This window comes from Corvus kubaryi, unplaced genomic scaffold, assembly GCF_017639235.1.
Source record: "Corvus kubaryi isolate FWS band 111438036 unplaced genomic scaffold, C.kubaryi_AGA036_p1.0 77, whole genome shotgun sequence".
Lineage (NCBI taxonomy): Eukaryota > Metazoa > Chordata > Aves > Passeriformes > Corvidae > Corvus > Corvus kubaryi.
The window spans coordinates 450,531-468,940 of record NW_024582064.1 but is presented as its reverse complement, the minus strand read 5'-3'; the positions used below and the strand labels follow the sequence as shown (position 1 = coordinate 468,940).

The window sequence follows — 18,410 nt, the reverse complement described above, 5'->3', positions numbered from 1 at the left end:
GATGGTTGTAACCTGCCTTCTATCAGAGGATATTTTCCTCCAAATTTGTCCAAACTGGCACACATCCTCACTATGAACATATAAACCAAGACTCTGCTGCAACTAATTTGTACAAACTGAGGAATCCTTTAAAGACCACAGAAAATACATCTGTCGCAAGGCTGGTCGTTCTTTACAAGTATTAGAAACCCCCAGAAAGATGCTACTAAAGCCTTCTGTCTCCCCCAGGCCAGATGCAGCTCATTTATTACATCTCAAATAATTGCAAGGAGTCTCATTTCACATTTTGAAATGGAAGAAAAGCAAAATGAAAGAGAAGGCTGAAAAAAACCCTCATGTTGCATATCTTGTACAAGTTTTACAGTTCAAAATCAGAAAGGTTTCACAGCATTTGTTAGCTTTTTGGAACTGGTCCCACTCATCTACTGTTTTAAAAAGGCATTGAAGTCCTTTGAGATAAGTGGTGAAAATAAAGTGTAAAATCTACTCTCAGAATTTTACCCGAGACTGGTTTGGCTGAGCAGAAAATATATTGAAAATAAGGTCCTTTTCTCAAAAAATACGGTTTTATATTTTACTTCCAAACAAAAAATGCTGCATTCCCTCTATCAATATGTACTTTTTTTTTTTCCTTGAAGAACAGAAATACACCATAGTGTTAAGCAGTAATCCATCGTATTAGGGCTGCAAAAATTGTGTGCTCCCATGAAATGCAGCTGAACCTGCACCTCTGCAAGGGAATTCACCTCTTCTTTGGCTTGCCTGTCTGTCATTCTTCCCAGCTTTTCAGTATTGTAGGCACAGATTGCACATAAAAATCAACATGAATAGGACTTCAAGGGCAGAAAGCAGAGCGGCTATCCAAGGAAAAAAGAAGCCATATTTACGGCATCTCTCTGGACAGTTTTTTGATCAGAAGAGATCAAATACATTCAGTTGAGATAAAAATAAGCTATTTTTTTCTTAAGGAAGGAAAGGGACTAGGAAACTCAAGTTAGAATATTACTCTGTATATTTTCATGAGGGTTTTTTTAGTCGAAGGAGATAAATGTACATATTACTTACTCCAGAAATTTTAAGTCCTTAACCCAATTTGGTAATTAGTATTTTAGACATCTGGTACAACTGATCATTCTAATTAACTTTGTGCAATAAACTGAGTTTCTACCTTTTGATCCTGGGTATCTGCTGTGATGTGGTCTGTTTCCCCCTCCTCTAGCTCTCCCATCTTCACAAGATTGACTTCAATGGTACCGACTGTCTTTCCACCATCAGATGTTCTGGAAAAAAAACAACCCACAACACTGGGTCACTTGCAGCATCAAATTCTTTCAATTAAAATATTGTCAGTAAATATTTAGTCCCTTCTCCATTCTGTACAGCTGCAGTCACCTGTATTGAATTGGTTATTTACAATCACAAACCAAATGTTAACAATGAGGCAAATTCTTTAGGGCACTGAATATTTTCATCACAAAACTGAGAATGCGTAAGTGCTATAAATGGTGCATGAATCCATGAGCGCTGCCAAGTGTTCATTCTAGACCTTATCCTGCCTGTGGACCATCGGATAAAGGGCTGTAGTACTGCACCAATATTCCAGTTAGGACCTGCAATCCCATTGCAGAGTGCATGGCTTTGTTTCCTAACAATCTTCAAAGAAAGGACGTACTCAGTGTATTAATAAAAACCCTGCAAAACCAAAACAACAAAACTAATCTGAATATCACTTTTCCTTTTGTAATCCCTTCCCAGAGTAATTATTCAGAATCCATCCTATTTCTTGAACTACATAGGAATGGTAGTACAGTTCCAGGTGAACAGTTCCAGGCCCATTAGAATCATCAAGTCCAACTCCTACAGTAAAATCGCAAAAAATAGTTACCCCAAGCTTCCAATTTAAATAATTATTTTGGTTGCAAACCATTAGGCTCAGTAGAATACACTTATTTTGCAACTATACAAATCTGGTCTTCTATAAAACCTTGCAAAATAAACATAATTCTTCATATTTTACATGTTCAAAACTTCATTTGCTCTAAGGCAAATTAATTACTGACAATAAAGGAACAATTAAAAATGAACCAATTCCAGATAGTTTTGCAATTGAAGAAGCCTATGTTAATTAACAGAGTATACAGAAGGAAAGTAGAAAGGGTTCAATGTCCAAATGGTGCTTATGAGCAGAAATACATAATAATTTTGAAATGCATGAGAACAACTTAAGTCCCTTCTGAATGAAGAACTTTCCCCTGAGTTGCCACAGCCTCATGGTTTGACTTCACTTCTTTTCTCCTTCTTGCATCAAACCGGCACCCAAACTCGGCTATGTCAACAAATGCACTACAGTATTCCCAAGCAGAAAGGGAATACATTATTGTCAGCAAATCACATATAGCTTTAAAAACCAAAGTGTGTGGTTATAAGATTGAAAATTTTTCAACATCTTAAGGTGTTCTGATCAAAGTGCCAAGTGAATGAACTGATCCAAGCCAACAAGGCCTGTTGCTCCAGTAAAATACAATGGAAATGGAAATGATAGTTGCACTTTTGCAGTCCTTGTCTCTTGTTCTTTAGAATGTGACATATTCCCCTTGCTGCTGTTATTAAAAGCTTGGCCTCAGTATGGCAGTGAGCACTGCATTGCTTGCCTGCATGAGGAGTAATACGTATTTTGTACAGGTTTAAAAACAATGATTGATCTAATTTCACTTTTACTTTTTAAAAAAATTATTATTATTATTATTATTATTATTATTATTATTTTCTTGTCAAAATCACTCCTGTTCTGGTCTAATACATATGCAATATTACAATCTGGAACATACATTACCTGCAAGAGAAGGTAATGCAACACAATAAAACTAAACAGCCGGACTTGGTGCATTGTAGTTGTACTTCTTCCTCCAGTTATCTTCCCACACAGAAATATGAAAACACAATTTAACAGAAAAAGCCAACAACAACAAAACCAACAAATCACCAAATCAAAGTTTCTTTTGAATGCTACAGGCATACAAATCAACAAAGAGCTCTATAAATGCCCAGGGCGAAACTGCTGTGAGCAGTGTCAGACTCTGTGATTTTAAAACCCCAGCAGTACATGACAGTCTTCAAATAGACATGTCAGTCATTTCAAATTTTCCAGCAATACCATGAGATTAGTATTTCACTTGAAAGAAAATTAAAAGGGAGAAACAGAAGTGATGCAGTGGGAAAAATAAAAAAAAACCCCTTAGTGATCATACTTTAATAGGATAAAACCTGTATTATTTTACTTTGCACAAATAGTATTGAGCACACACACACACATATATGTACACACTTCGTGTCATTTGCCTGCACAGATGTGAAGAGAATCTCACACATACACACTGCTCAACAGAACACCAGAGAAATAGTTGACTGATTTTAGAACACTTCATAATGCATTAGGATGGAACCAGCTTATTTGCTGAAGTTTAGTAAAGCTGAGAAGGTCACTCTGCACCCGCATGGTGCAGTGAAGATGGTCCCTGCATCAAATTGCTCTCAGTCATGAGACAAGACACACTATATCCCCACAGAACAAAGGACTGCACCTTGACAACCTGCACAGGGCAAGTTGGGATGGGGGATACTGCAAAAAGAATAAAATCAGTGTCAATGTAAGAAGCCCATACATGGCACAAAATCCACCTGTCTTATGGAGCTGGAAATTGCTGATTTTGTTTTAGTGCCCTGGGACAAGGAGCAGCAATCATCTGATACCTGTTCACAGAGCACCTGCATTTGAAATAGATTTCTCTACCATCCCAAGTCCTTAAGGACCCCCAGGTCAGTATCAGTTCCCTCAAATGTGAGGAAAGGAGATCGCCAGTAACATCATGAGCAGCAGGAATTTGTGCCCACCTTATTACTTCTGGCCATAAGATGCTGGCCAAGGCATCCAGAGAGGAAAAAGGTAACCAGTTAGTGATGGAAAAGTAAGTGAGCTAGATGGACTGAGAACAGCAGTCATTTGCCTCCAATGCTGATCTCATCAAGTCTCATTACTATGTTGAATATGCAAATTTAGGCCTGCTAATTGGTTCCCATGGCCACACACCTTTCTTCAAAAAAAAAAAAAAAGAAAAGAAAAATATTCAAAAACACACAAAGAAAAAAAGGAAGCAAACTGCATGTTTGCATGGCTGTGTTAATTATAAAAGACAAAATGACTGCCTGAAAAGCAGACTGCAGACTGGGTCTAGCAGGCAGCCCCTTTCTCCAGTGCGTAATACACAATAAATGCAATTAGCACAGATTAACTTGCAGATTGTCATAAAATTAATTTCTCCACTGGTATAATATATTTTTATATATCCACGCACAAAAGTATTGTACTTGCATAAAAACGTTTATTTTGTGAATTCACAGTGAAGCCTATTACAACAATCAGTACTGGTTTTAAACAAGTCCACTGTAAATAACATTCTGTTGCATTCTAAGGTAAATAAACAAAGTTTTGCAATGCTCAGTTCCTTCTGTTTTCGTTATTTCAATGTACAGTTGATTAAGCTTCATTTCAGAACAAGTTTCACCTCAACTTTAGTGGAGATTTGCCTGACTTATAAAGCCAAGCTGTTGTTCACCAGCTTTCTGGGGTGGATGACACAACATGAAGCAGCCAAGAAACAATTTCAGGATGGAGACCAAGTACAACTAGTTGTAGACAAATTTCTTTTGAATTTTAATAGGGAAAAGTAGTGAAATATATAGTATTTTATGGTCATCATTTCCTAGGGAAGTTATGCTAGGTACGTAAATGACTGCAGAAATCACTGTGCTGCTTTTCAGTTCTCTCTAGTTAGTTAAATTTTGTGAATATTACTACTACCAAAGTGCAGTTACATGTTTTCTGGCCCACTGAACTACAAGATGTTAGGAGGGAGGGAAATTAAGAGCACTTTCTTTCCAAAAATACTTAGGTTTATCTCCTTTATTTAAAGAAAATTCAGTCCTATCCAAGATTAATGAAGACAACTAAAATTAGATAGCTAGACAAACAGATACTGTCCAAGAGCTTAAGCACTGACACATGCTTAAAGAAAGTCTGCATAGTACATGATTGACAGACATGCAGAGGCACAACCTCCCAGATAATCTGTATAATTCATGCACTCTGTCCTAGTTCTTGTTTGTTTAGCTCCACTGCTATAGAGTTCCTGCTCACAGGTGCCAAAGGATCTGAGTGGAATTGACACCAACCCAGTTTCACACTGAAGTACCCTACCTACACTTTTGTCTAGTTTCTTAAGAGCAGCATGACAGACGTTATTTTTGCAGAGAACACAAGAGAGAACCATTATCTTTTTCTTTTGCTGCTTCTTACATGTAACCAAGTGGAAATCAAACAAAAATTGCCCAAGCTCAAGAGAGCCTTCCTGGAAACAGGCAAACTACCACCACAGGGGAAGGAGCTAATGGAAGTACTGATTGCTAGCTCTTTACAAAAAGCCACAGAGCTCAACCAAGGGAAAAAAAACCAAAGAACCAAAACATTGTGCTGTTCTTAACGGAAGGGTATGGTAAAGTGTTCCTCTGAATTGAACTTTTAAATTAAATCAACTAAAAAAAAATCAGCTTTTGTTGCTAAATTAACAGCCCGTATACCTAGCTCTCATTTAGAAAGAAAAAAATATGCGTGATTCTTTTTTTAATTGGACACACAATATTGTAGAGTCAATGTTAAGAAATCTTCTCCTACTGAAAAGGACTTTTGTTTCGTTCAACAGCCCATTTTATCCCATTCATCATCACAACTGTATGAGAAAGCTGGAAGCAAGTGACATTGCATTATCACTGCAAAATGAAACATGCAAGTCTACAGAAAGCATCTCTCTTTTTATAAATTTCATATTGGAAACTGCAATCCCAAATCTCTAGCAACTAAATTCCTCTGACAACATCAGTGGTGTACACTGAAGTAATTCTACAAATTGACCTTTTTGTGTTTTGATGATTAGCTACACGTGCACAGATCTACCAGAAGCACTCAGCCACCAGTTTAGAGAACCTTTATGGTGGAGAAAGGACAATCCGAATAAAAAGTCCTTTTGTAGAGGTTTTGTAACTTGTGTCCCTAATTGCTATTAGGGTACAATGGTGGGAAAAGGGAAAAGTAGAGCACAGTGTGTCAACAGTAAGAAATTGTAGACACATGTTAGCTCTCCACAAAATAACAAAAAAATACAAGAATATTCCTTGAAAAACACTTTTATATTGTTACATTGTACCTCAGGAAGACAATGGCAAGACATAATAACTAAAGAATGAAAGGAAAACAAAAAGAAAACTCAGTTAAAAATCAACCAGATTTTATAATTACACCAATAATTACTGGGTACACCACAGAGCTATTTCCAGGTCCTTAAATCTCTACTTCTAATCTAACAAAGAAGAATCTCAATCACAGGCACTTCCTGATAAACTCATATCCAAAGAATATCAACAAGAATTAAATAGAAATTCATGCTCGGACAAGTCCCTTGATATATCCTTTATCCTCCTGAGAGGTACTATTACCTCAGGGTGATTAGAGGAAAGCAAGCTTAAATTAGTAGACTGCTCTGGTTAAATTGCCATCGAAGAAATGCAGATAATTTCTACTGACTTTCTGCTGCTGAATAATCATAATCAGAAAAAATCCCACATTTGAATGGTTAGGATTTTTTTTCTTAAAAAAAATCCAACTGACTATACCCTATCATTTAATGTATCTGGAAATTAATTTGAATTGGTGTATTTGTCTTCTAGTGTTAGCTGAACAAAGAGAACAACCAAGACTAAAAATATTAATTAAACTTTTCATCTATTTCTTACAAGTTTTCCATCATTACTTTTTGATTACAAATTGGATGGGTGAGATACAAAATACTTACTCTGAAACTGTCCTGAAACTTTCCATTCTGTCAGTTACTGTGCCACCTGTTGAAGGCAGTCTTCAGATTGAATTCTCAATATGTCAGTTACAGAAGCAAGGTTTATCCCAAAGAGCTAGAGACGACTTGAATTCATGTAAGAATAGATTCTTACAATCAAAAAGCTGGAATTCATTTATCTAGCCTTCGAGTCCCATAGGGATCTGTCAGTTCACATTTTATTTAACTGGGTTTTTTTGTTAGACAAAGTTATCTCCTTGTTAGGTGTGGCATTTTCTGTGTTTGGGAGAAATTAAAATCAAAGTACTTTGTTAACTTTGCCCTGTAAACTACACACATTTATATGCAACTACTCTTGTTGAAATAGGAAGGCAGGTGTCAAAATACTTCAACAGGTTTCCATTTCTAAAAAATGTCCTTGACACAGTGGCAGTACCACGACACCTCTGAATGGGTCATAATTTGCTCCGTAAACCAAATTAAGGCTGTCTTCCTGTGCTCAGGGTAACAAACGTAACACAACTTTCCCACAGCACCTAGGTACAATATCGCAGGCACAACATACACCAGTGTCTCAGTTCTCCCAGTCATACCTTCTTTCCCCCCCAAATGTTGCCTTTGTAGACGCATGATGAGTTTGAGCACTTGCTCTGTGAAGCTTAACTGTACCTTCCCAGTAATCTCAAATAAGCCTCGATTGCACTTGGAATAATCAGCTCAACAAAATCCCTGCACTATAAAAAGTCCAATAAATTTATTCTGAAAATCACCACCTAAAAGGGTGCCCATAACCTTCAAAAGGTTTTGATTTGTATCTTCATTTATCTTAAGCCATGCAGGAGAGTAACAGGGTTAAAACTGTTTTTCCTTCCTTCAGTGCACAGCTTTAAGAAATGTCTGTTCAGCCCAGCCCCAGGTTTTGAACATTGGCTCTGACCCTCCTGCAGCTCTGTACCCTGTCACTGGTTAGAGCTGTACATCACATCCCCCATAATTTCAGTATGGCTGCATATAACAATGAGTTTAGGAGACCACAACCATTTTCACATGGGATAATAATTAAGCCCTCCTTCTTTCAACATGCCTGATAACCAAACCAAACTGTATACTGTTAATTGTTTAAACCACACACAGTAAACCAAACTGGGAATCTTATGCTCCTTTCTAAAGGAAACTTTGAAAGAATATTCCCTATGCCAAATTGCCTGCAATTCTTCCATAGGTTATCATATTATAAAATCACCTTTTCTAATCTGGCACCTGGGAAGCTCCAGTTTATAGGGTTGGTATTTAATTTTGGTGTTTAATTTTGAATTTGTGCATGGCAGAATTAGAAGCACTTCAAGTTGACCTCTAATATATACCTGATGGAATATGGAGTTTAAAACCAGTCAAGCAGCAATCATAGAATTCTTTAGACTGGAAAAGACCTTTAAGAGTATTGAGCCCAACCATCAATCCAGCACTGCCAAGTCCATCATTAAACCATGCTCCTCAGGGCCACATCTACATGTCTTATAAATACCTCCAGGGATGGTGACCTGCCTACTCCCCTGGGTAGCCTGTTCCAGTGCCTGATAACCCCTCATGTGAAGATTTTTTTCCTGATATCCAATCTAAGCCTCAACTGGTGCAACTTGGGGCTGTTTTCTCTTGTCCTCTTACTTGCCACCTGGGAGAAGAGATGGACCCCCACCTCACAACCACCTCCCTTCAGGTAATTGCAAAGGGTGATAAGGTCCCCACTGAGCCTCCTTTCCTTCAGGGTAAACACTCCCAGCTCCCTCAGCCCTTCCTCATATGACTTGTGCTCCAGACCCTTCCCCATCTTTGTTGACTTTCTTTGGATGAGAAGTGCCAAGGGTTATTAACTCACCATGATTTACAACAGAGGGAAACACTTACCTGAGAGTAAGGGTCAACTGTTGTTCCTTTGACTTTACCAGATCTACTACTCTAAATGTTGCACAGCCCAGGAAGCTTCGCTACAAATCAAAGCAGAAAGAAAAAATAACACATCCATTCATTTTTTAGTTGTTACTTCTTTTCATCTCACACTTGAAATTCTTTCTTTGGTACCTAAAAAAATATTGCATTTCAATATAACAGTTTGACACTCTATCCACTAGAAATTTTTTTATGCATCTGTATCATGATTATCAGTAAAATGTTAAAAACTTTGGTTTTATCGCCAGGAAACGTTCTCTTTTCCATTAAGAATGGTCAAACAACCTGACAAAATAACATGTTGTAAGACATACAGCCACAGGAAAAATTTCATTCAGTACAAGTATTTGCATTTTGCATCTATTTCTTTCTATTTTTCTAATTTCTGGATTACAAGGAATGCTAAGTTTTTTACCGAAGTTGTTCTTGTTATGGTTTTTCCTCAAGCCTTTGGCACTACCATGTATTCCAAATATGAACATATTTGCTAGGAAAGTATTTTAAAATTGAGTTCAGCACAAGTTTATTAATAGAAATGTTATATTTCTCTAGTTCTTGGCAATGCTTTAAGTACTTTTTTCCTCTATTTCCACTGTAAAGTGAACCTATTCACTGCATTACAAGTGCAAAGAAATGTGCTAAGGCAACTAGAATGCCTAAAGTTGATAAGCTACACCACTACATCTTTTTCTTCTATGAAAATTACCTTCACATGTTAAAAAAAAAAAAAGTACAAAGAGGAAAAAGGATTAAATATTCTTTTGCACTTTGGTTATTTTTTAACCTCTCCTGGTATCCTGCTGCACATTGCTGAAATCCCATTTTGTCAACTTGGCCAGCAGTAGTATTCTTGCCTTGGTAACAATGGGAAAGAAGCTAACAGCCTACGGCCATCTTCTATCCATTTATCTTTCAAATATACAACACAATATCACTTGCTCTAGATAAATTATAATGAGATCATGACACTATATTTAATTTTTTTCAATAAAACAATAAGAAGGACACAAAATTTGTTTTTTATTACATAATACTAAGTTTACTGTTGGAATGGCAAATTAAAATTCCAGGCTAAATTATATACATTCTTGGATATACAAATTAAAGGAGAATCAAGTCTCTCTGAGTCAACAGAGGCTGCCTGCAGAGAGCACCTTTCCCTTCAGGGAAAAACAGAAAAGAATTTGCTGCTGCTAAGAAGAGTAAATTGCTCTGGTAAAAAAAAAAAAACCCTTCAGCCTGCTTTCTCTCAGGAAAGCCAGCAGGATATTGAGTTTTTGAATGCAAACAATAAAGCTCTACACTAAGATCAGTTTTCTTCCATAGAAAATGTACAGTTCAAATAACAATTTTGAAATTAGGTAAGCACCAGCACTGGTCTCCCATTTGGTAAACTAAGTCATGAGGTATGACTTGCTCCTATCAATGGCACAGGCTTAGATTTCCTATGCTTTTGTCGACACGTAAGCAGCAAAAGAAAAAAAGATACCAGTTGAGAGTCTAGGGAAGGCTGAGAAAATGGTGGATCTGCGAAGTGATGAACAGGAGTAAAGGAATCACAAAGGCCTGTAGGATATATATATAGAAAAATAACACAGCTGCACAAGCAAAGATCACGGGTAATTTTCAGTGCCAAATTAAATGTACTTCTACGAAAAAGACATCCAGGTGTGGCACACAGTGATGCACAACCTTGCTGGAGTGAACACACAGGTAGTTCTGTCTTCCTTTAATTCAGTCAACATGACAGTGTTTCTGCACTAAAACTCTGTGGTCACACGTTTAGCCCAGATTATTTATCTTCTCCCAAGAGCATACCCTTCTTCATACTGTGAGAACACATTCCACAGCACAGGGTCTCTATGGCAGCCTTTATTCTGGCATTTCATGACATTTGAGTGCTTATGTTTGAAACCTGACCATTTGGAAAGGGGAAGAGGGGTATTTGGAATGAAACTGATAGGGTTTTGTCACTTGGGGCTTCTTTCTGCAGCACAATAGAGCTATAAATGTATTTAAGGATCCTAAGTCAGAGTCCTCATGTGACCAGGGCCAAGAAGCAATTACACTGCTCTCTTATACAGTCAAAGAGCTTTAGACATTGTACCCACGAAACATCTCTGAGTGTCTTATCTACTTTTCCAGTGTCATGAAATTAAAGGTGAATGATTTCATCAGCTTAAAACGTTCTACTTAGTTCTCTTTTTTTATATTTTTATACTTATTTAGAAAAAAAGTTTCTTTTCTTCACAATACAGAGCTAGGTGCAAAATCAAACAAAATTTGAAATGATCCCATGACCCAAATGAAGAGAGTTATGCTAATGTTCAGGGGATCTAATATCAAACTGGAGAATAATTTTTCCATACTGATTTAGTTTCCAATAGTCCACCCTGGCCTGAACTGGCAGTCTACAAAGCAATCTAACTTTGCCCACATGACTTGGAAAGGCTTGAAAAGTAGGCTTTAAACAGAATTGCTGCTGTAATGCTAATTGCAGAGTAATGTTCCTTTGGAATTTTGCTAGTCTTGCAGTCACAATAATAAATCTTAAGATAGGTGCCTTGACTAGTTTGATGAGTAATCTCAGCTAGCCAAAGAGAAAAGTCTCTATAATAGCTACATGAAAAGTTAAAACACATCAATTATTTCACTAAGATTGAACTTGCTGACAAGTTACAGATTTTTCAAACACTAGCTGAAGTCCTGAAAACTATGCCAAGGAAGTCCTGGTAAGGCAGAAAAGTCAACGCCTTAGGCTAAAAATTTAAACCCTCAGTTATTTTACATGTTTGCAGACAGATCTGACACCTGCACCGGGTGGTGTTTGGTCTTTTATTCAGCTCTAGCAAGACCAACCTTTCCCACCCTCACAAGGTGTCCATATTATCTGGGAGGTTTTAGCCCTCTCAGACGCAGAAATTACTTCCCAATACCTTTGTCAAAAGCTCTATCTATAGATCTACACATAAAAATGAGTCCTCTTTATGTTGCCACTGCACTTTCTGAAAACACAAACCAAAGGCAACTCCTGCTGCAGAACATTTGATATCCTGCAGATGAAGACCAGAAGGTGACAGACCAGGCTCATTGAGGCAATACCATCCCAGCCTCTCAATCTCATCCAGATTGCTTGTATGGCATTAGCAAGGAGTTTACAGAGTCGTGCTTGTCTCAGGTTAGCTTCATTTGAAAAAGATTTTCAAGAGATGTGAACCAGATTACATCAGTTCATGAGACTATCACTCCTGCATTGATTATCTTGTTCATTTAACACAACTTTTGCTATTAAAAAAGCTTGTCAGCTCCTGTTGAGCAGTGAGTGTCTGTGCCTGCTGATGAGATGAAAAAAAAAAACCCCAAAAAATCAATGAAAATTATTGCTTACCCCAACATCTGCTCTTGGTTCCTTGTGATCAGGTAGGACACTGGTGCGGACCTGAGAGAAGGGAGGGAAAATAAAGGCAATAAATCATTACATTTTTTGTTGTTGCTTCCCAATTAGAATGAAAGAAGTGATCATGCCTTTCTTTCCTCACACTTTTGACACTTTGGAGATAAATTTAAATGGAGCTATATATGTATATATAATTTATAACAACTAGTAATTTAAGCACAATATCTGCTGGTTCCTGTGAAGACAGTATCTTACCACTGCCCATTTATCATTCTGAACTTTCCTGAGTCTCTAAAGGGAGAAAAGCTGTGTTCAGGTTTTCCTTTCCTAAAAGGAGATTTTTTGACTGTAACTTGAGTGACAGAATTCTTCATCTAGAGGCGTTATCTGGAAACAAAATTTTCAGCCTCAAGTGAAAGAGCATAGTACATTAGAAAGTATTTTCTCCAAGTACTTGCCTTTGCCAGCTGATCTGCAGCAGAAATCCTGATCCCCAGTCCTACTCAGTGTATGACCCTGCCTCCTTCTGCCACTTGCTGAGCATTTCTGAGGTAAGAGACATTTGTAGGCATTCAAAGAGGGAAAGTCTCTATATTCTCCCCTACAAGGGACCTCCAGTTGTCCCTGCATTTTCTGCAAGGTGGAGCTGCCACTGTACTCAACTGCTTTCATTTCACAAGAGCAAGTATGGGATAACCTGACTTCCTCTTCTGCATTTCCCAAAATATAGTATGGGTTGGTCTGTGGATGTGGGTGGGTGTGTGTCTTCAGTGTCTTCATAATTTGATTGTTGAGTGGTGGCTGAGAACAGACAACTGATTAACCAGCAAAAATTAGATAGAAAATATATAAGAAAACCTCTGTGACATCCCTCTCACATGGCCTGCCTGGGCCAAAACCGGCCCTTTGGAATAACTTGGTGTTAAAAGCAACACACAAGGGAGAATACACTGAGCATGAACATCTGTTTGATTACCTAGCCTAAATAACAGATATTCATTCCCAAGGACAAACTTTTGGCTTGACTTCCAAGTAAAACTCAAACTCATTTTGTAAATCTCTTGGCAAAAGACTCATTTTTTTTTCTATGCCCTCAAATGTGACCCTCAATTCTTCTATTCTAGCTGCAACTTAGTACACAAAAAGAAGCTCTCCTTTAAAGCAAAGATAATTTGTATGTTTATTATTCTAAATACATGTTGTTATAAAGCACCAATATAAAGTCCACAACAAAGACTTGACAAAGTAGAACCATGGTTTTTCTCAGCCAGCTCTTATCCCTTGATTCCCTACAGTGAGAACATTGTCTTTTTCACAAAAGCCTGAAAATAGTAAAAAGTGCTATAATTAATTTAATGAGGGACAGAATACTTTAGAAATCTGTGGGAGTCCTCATTTGGATGCAATTTTACGTTTAGATTTTCCCCACTAATATAACATTAGCAACTCCAAAGCATTTGGCTTTCTACAGAAAACTAGTACAAAATGTTCAATAGCAATATTTGTATTTAAAATTTACCTTTAAATGTTTCAAGTCACAAATGGAAATGAAATTACTGACATTTTCTTGTTGGTGATACCTATCTTTCCCCATTGAAGCTGGGGAAATAACTTAGAGCAGATCTGTTTCTTAAAAGAAAGATGGAGTATCAACACCAGACCAAAAATGCTGTCATTTTAAGATGCTAAAAAGCTGTTCAATGTGCCAGCCTCAAAGAGGTGATATCTGGCCCAACAAGAAGTGAGGTCTTTACATTTTTTAATTATTATTATGGCTATTTTTTCAAGAAAAAATAATAATTTAAGAATTAACCTTCCTCTTCATCATTTACTTAGGCATTTGTAACCCAGCAAAGGTTCAGCAAGTATTTTAAAACGTGTACATGTTTTTATATGATACTAAGTTGTGCTTCACAGCAAGAGAAAGTTCAAGTATCTTTTACACTTATTGAAATCCAGGGAATTCAACACTCATTTAGAATCATAGAATATTAATTCCTTCTTTTGCTGGATAAAGTCTCAATTCAGGAGAATGTATTTCTGCTTTTCTGACCCAATGTAGAAGTGGAAAGGGATGTCAACACCTGACTAATCTAGAACCTTCCATATAATAAAAACATATTCCTGACTTTCAAATGGATTTAAAATACAGAAACAGTATCTGTTGCATTTTGCAATACTTTTTAGTTCAGCTAGGTTTGTTTCTTTTCCTTTGGTTTTAACCACTTTATAACCAGTATTTGTACAGCCAAATGTAACTGTCTTTGGTGGGACTGACATTAGGCTGTACCTCTCTTCTCCCTAAAATATATTTTGTTTGAAATTAAATTGAATATATTGATCCAAGTGTGTGCAAACATATATAACTTAAGAAAGAGGTTTATTATTTGATATTTACTAAAAGAGAGGCCATATATGTGTATGTAAATACATACACGGGCAGTACGATCTGATCCCTTTCAGGCTGTCTGTTGGTTGAGTTCCTGAACAAACTCTCTGAATGCTGCAATTATTGGGGTATCATTATGGGATGGTCACACAGGCCTCATTACAAACACAAAGTCAGCTCATAAACATTTATAAAACATAAGAAACAAGCCAGTTCTAGTCCCAATCCACAAAATGAAAGAAAAAAATGGAGATAAATACAGAGGATTTGAAAGGTCAAATATCCTCCTAGTGCCTTTCCTAATTAAACAAACTGCCGCACTTTCTAAAACCTTGTCATAAATCAACTTTTCCCTACTGGCCCCCTCTAGAACAACTACGAAATATAAACACAAGCAGAAAGTCAGATTTTAATCCCAAGTATCCACTACTCTGTTAGAATTTCAGTTTTCTCATTTGCTCTAGGTTTTCCTGTGCAAAACGCAAACCTCTGAGTGGGGAGTTCATTTACAACTGGGGTAAGACCATGCTTCCCTGGAATAGCACACGCTACAGCTTTACCTCCTCAGACAAGAAGAGATCACAAGGGTATGCAAGAAAGACAGTTTGTGACCTAGGCGAAATGCAAAATGTTTCTGGCTAGTGTCTACTCCTGTGATTTTATTTGTAGAATAATATGGTTAACTTTTATACACCACAGGTTGTTGTACCAGGAAGAACACCAGTGGACAACAGTGGGCACTTGTGATACACTTAATTTTCTTTAAATCTCATCCAGAACAATATGCAATGAGTAATGCATTTTTCACAGACATATCTGTTAAATTTCTCTAGGCATAAATGCTAAATTCAGCTTTAATGAACTGTCCTTTAGTAGAAGGCAGTTTTGTGTAATTAAAAGGAACATTTCTTTCAGTCGTTTGCAGCACTCTGAACCACATCCACACACACTGTCAAAAGTACAGAAGATCAAACCATTATCATTACTGAATCTTTTTTGCCTGCCCTTAATTAAAGCCTTCACATTTCAGTTGATGATCAAAGGCCATGTTCAGAATACAATCAAGTTTTGCAAACAAATAATGCTAGATCCTTTCCTTGGTTACTATGGATTTACTCCATCAGATCAACCATGGCTTCCAGTGGCTTCCCAGTACTCACTGCTTTTAGCTGCTCAAATGCTCTGCTCTGTCATCACTGCTATACACTCCTGGCATCTCACAGTAACTAAGTACGCACATCAGGCAAGGCTAGGCAAGGCAAGGAAAGATAAAAAGAAACTACTGAAAGCAGTCACTGAAAAATTGACTTGCACTCCTTCAATAAAGCAGCTTCCAGGAAAGCATTCCCAGCTTCAGTAAAACTGGCAGTCATATGGGAACATAATGTGCATACGCATTAACCTGGAGGTGCTCTGGGACAGTGACCATCTGCACCTTTTCTGCCCCCACAGGGAAAAGAACACTGAACTCTGCTAACACAGCCATTCAGCTCCACAGACAGCTGCTGTGGGCAGTCAGCCCATCTTCACCACCACTGCCTGCCTGAGCAAGGCACCACCACCCATTAGAATCTAGGAATAATTATTTCTTGGAATTTTTCAGTCAAAGAAGTTGCAGCTTTATGTATTTGTGCTGGGTGAGCTGAAAATGCTGAAATTGTTACTGGGTTCTGCAACAACATCAATCAGTTTTTGTAAGATAGGACCCCTTCCAGTACATGCATCAAATTAATTCTTAAAAGAAGATATTGTACATTCACCAGCTATTTATTTTCATCATATAGATTAACAATTTGCTAAATAGCCCAATCAACATATTGTAGTCGGCAAAGTAAAACACTTCCATCAATATTTTGTTGGATATGCGCTTATTGGATGAAGGACAATACCAATACAGTAATTTTCCAACCTTCAGTGCACAATTATTTCCAAGAGGCCATGTAAAACAAAAGAGGAAATCTTTTCCCAATGGGCATGCACATGGTATTGCAGGGTTTACAGTTCCAATGCAAATGCTGATCTGCAGAGAAACTAATAAATATTAAAATTGAATTAAAGATGAAAACAAATACAGGGAATATAAGTTATAACAAATTACTTCAATGTTTTATAATAACTGTATGATGTTTATTATATATTAATGAAATTTAAAATTATAAAATATTTATATATATGTGTGTATTCCCTATTACAGATAGTAGGGAAAATACATATGCCCCATTACTTGCTGTATAGCAACTGACAGTTTCATCTGTTTACTTATCTGAAAAGGTCAACCAGTAGGGCAGGACTATCTGCATCCTTTCCATAGGCAGTGTTTGAATGTGACTCTTTTGCAGAGTGTGGAGTCAAGACCATTTATTTGTGCAGCACTGACACTGTGTGCTGCCTCCAGGCACACTTCTCAAGACTTACTGTGAGGATAATAGAAAAGACATGCTTCTCAGTCTCTAAGAATCATCATAAACTGCTTTTCTTTCAGATGTCTCTACAGCTCAGTATCTTTCTCTGGGAGGCTGCATCTTTGTGTGCTTTCTATAGAATACATGGCACAAGAGAAGCATTACGAGATCCCCCAAGCAAAGACCGAGGTTAACAGAAATGAACAGCTTATGTAGGTACATAACTTGGTGTATGAATAATGAGCAGAAAAACACAAAAGTCTTGAGTGTTTCCTTACAAATACAGTTTCGTTTGTCTATTTTTACAGCTTGGGCATTTGATCAGAATCGCCTTAAAAAACCCCACAGTTCAAAAAGAACAGATTACTTGGGAATTCTATACTGAGCACACCACAAAAAATATACCATCTCCGCAACATCCCCATGGAAACTGGAACTGATCAAGAAACAGAAAAGATCTATACATTATGAGTGCTTAGGGGCATGCAGCAGAGAGTCAGATCTGATCCAGCAAGGCCTATTAACTCAGCATAATTGCCAGCCATGGCAGAGCTGCACCACTTTGCATTGTGCCTCAATGCAAAATGACACCGGCCCTGTCCATGCAAGCACGCAGTGAAGCTCAGATTTCAAGCAAAGGTTTCATAGTGGGGACACAGCCCAGCTTGGCATGGATCAGAGCTTCAGCTGCTGGCACTTGGTCTGCAGATTACCAAACACTACTAAGGTATGCAAAGAGGGAAAAAAGGCAGCTTCTGTTAGCAGCCTTTCCCCCATGAAGCACTAAGATCACACACACAGCTTGTTCCTCAGTACACTGCAAAAAAGCCTGAAAATCACAGAGCTGGAAACACCCCTTTGAAACACACTTGTAACAACCTCGCCATATTTAGGTCTATTCTATTGCACATTTATTTATTTTCAAATAGTAAATAAATAATTCTTGAAGGCAGAGTCCTAAGATTGATTTGTCTCTTGTAGTTATTGGAAATAAGAAAAAGCTGCCAAATCTAGCCACACAAATCTAAATGATCTTTAATATATTTTTAGTGTATGCAATGAAAAAATGGAAGGAAGGAATTTGGGAGGGAGGGAGGAAGGCAGGAAGGCAGGAAGGCAGGAAGGCAGGCAGGAAGGAAGGAAGGCAGGAAGGAAGGAAGGCAGGAAGGAAGGCAGGAAGGCAGGAAGGAAGGAAGGAAGGAATTCGGAAGGAAGGAAGGAAGGAAGGAATTCGGAAGGAATTCGGAAGGAAGGAATTCGGAAGGAAGGAATTCGGAAGGAAGGAAGGAATTCGGAAGGAATTCGGAAGGAAGGAAGGAAGGAATTCGGAAGGAAGGAAGGAATTCGGAAGGAAGGAAGGAATTCGGAAGGAA

The 18,410-nt window shown here is 37.7% G+C and overlaps 1 protein-coding gene across 8 annotated transcripts in view; it reads right to left on the bottom strand.

Annotated features, from left to right (window-relative positions):
- Positions 1 to 18,410, bottom strand: part of INPP4B (inositol polyphosphate-4-phosphatase type II B) — a 315,266-nt gene that overhangs the window by 118,255 nt on the left and 178,601 nt on the right. For all 8 annotated transcript variants that reach the window (XM_042051970.1, XM_042051968.1, XM_042051973.1 and 5 more), the window contains 3 exons: positions 12,238 to 12,288; positions 8,808 to 8,887; positions 1,169 to 1,280 (listed from right to left, as the gene is read on the bottom strand). In XM_042051970.1, the coding sequence (XP_041907904.1) occupies positions 1,169 to 1,280; positions 8,808 to 8,887; positions 12,238 to 12,288 (243 nt within the window). The remainder of the gene's footprint in view (positions 1 to 1,168; positions 1,281 to 8,807; positions 8,888 to 12,237; positions 12,289 to 18,410) is intronic.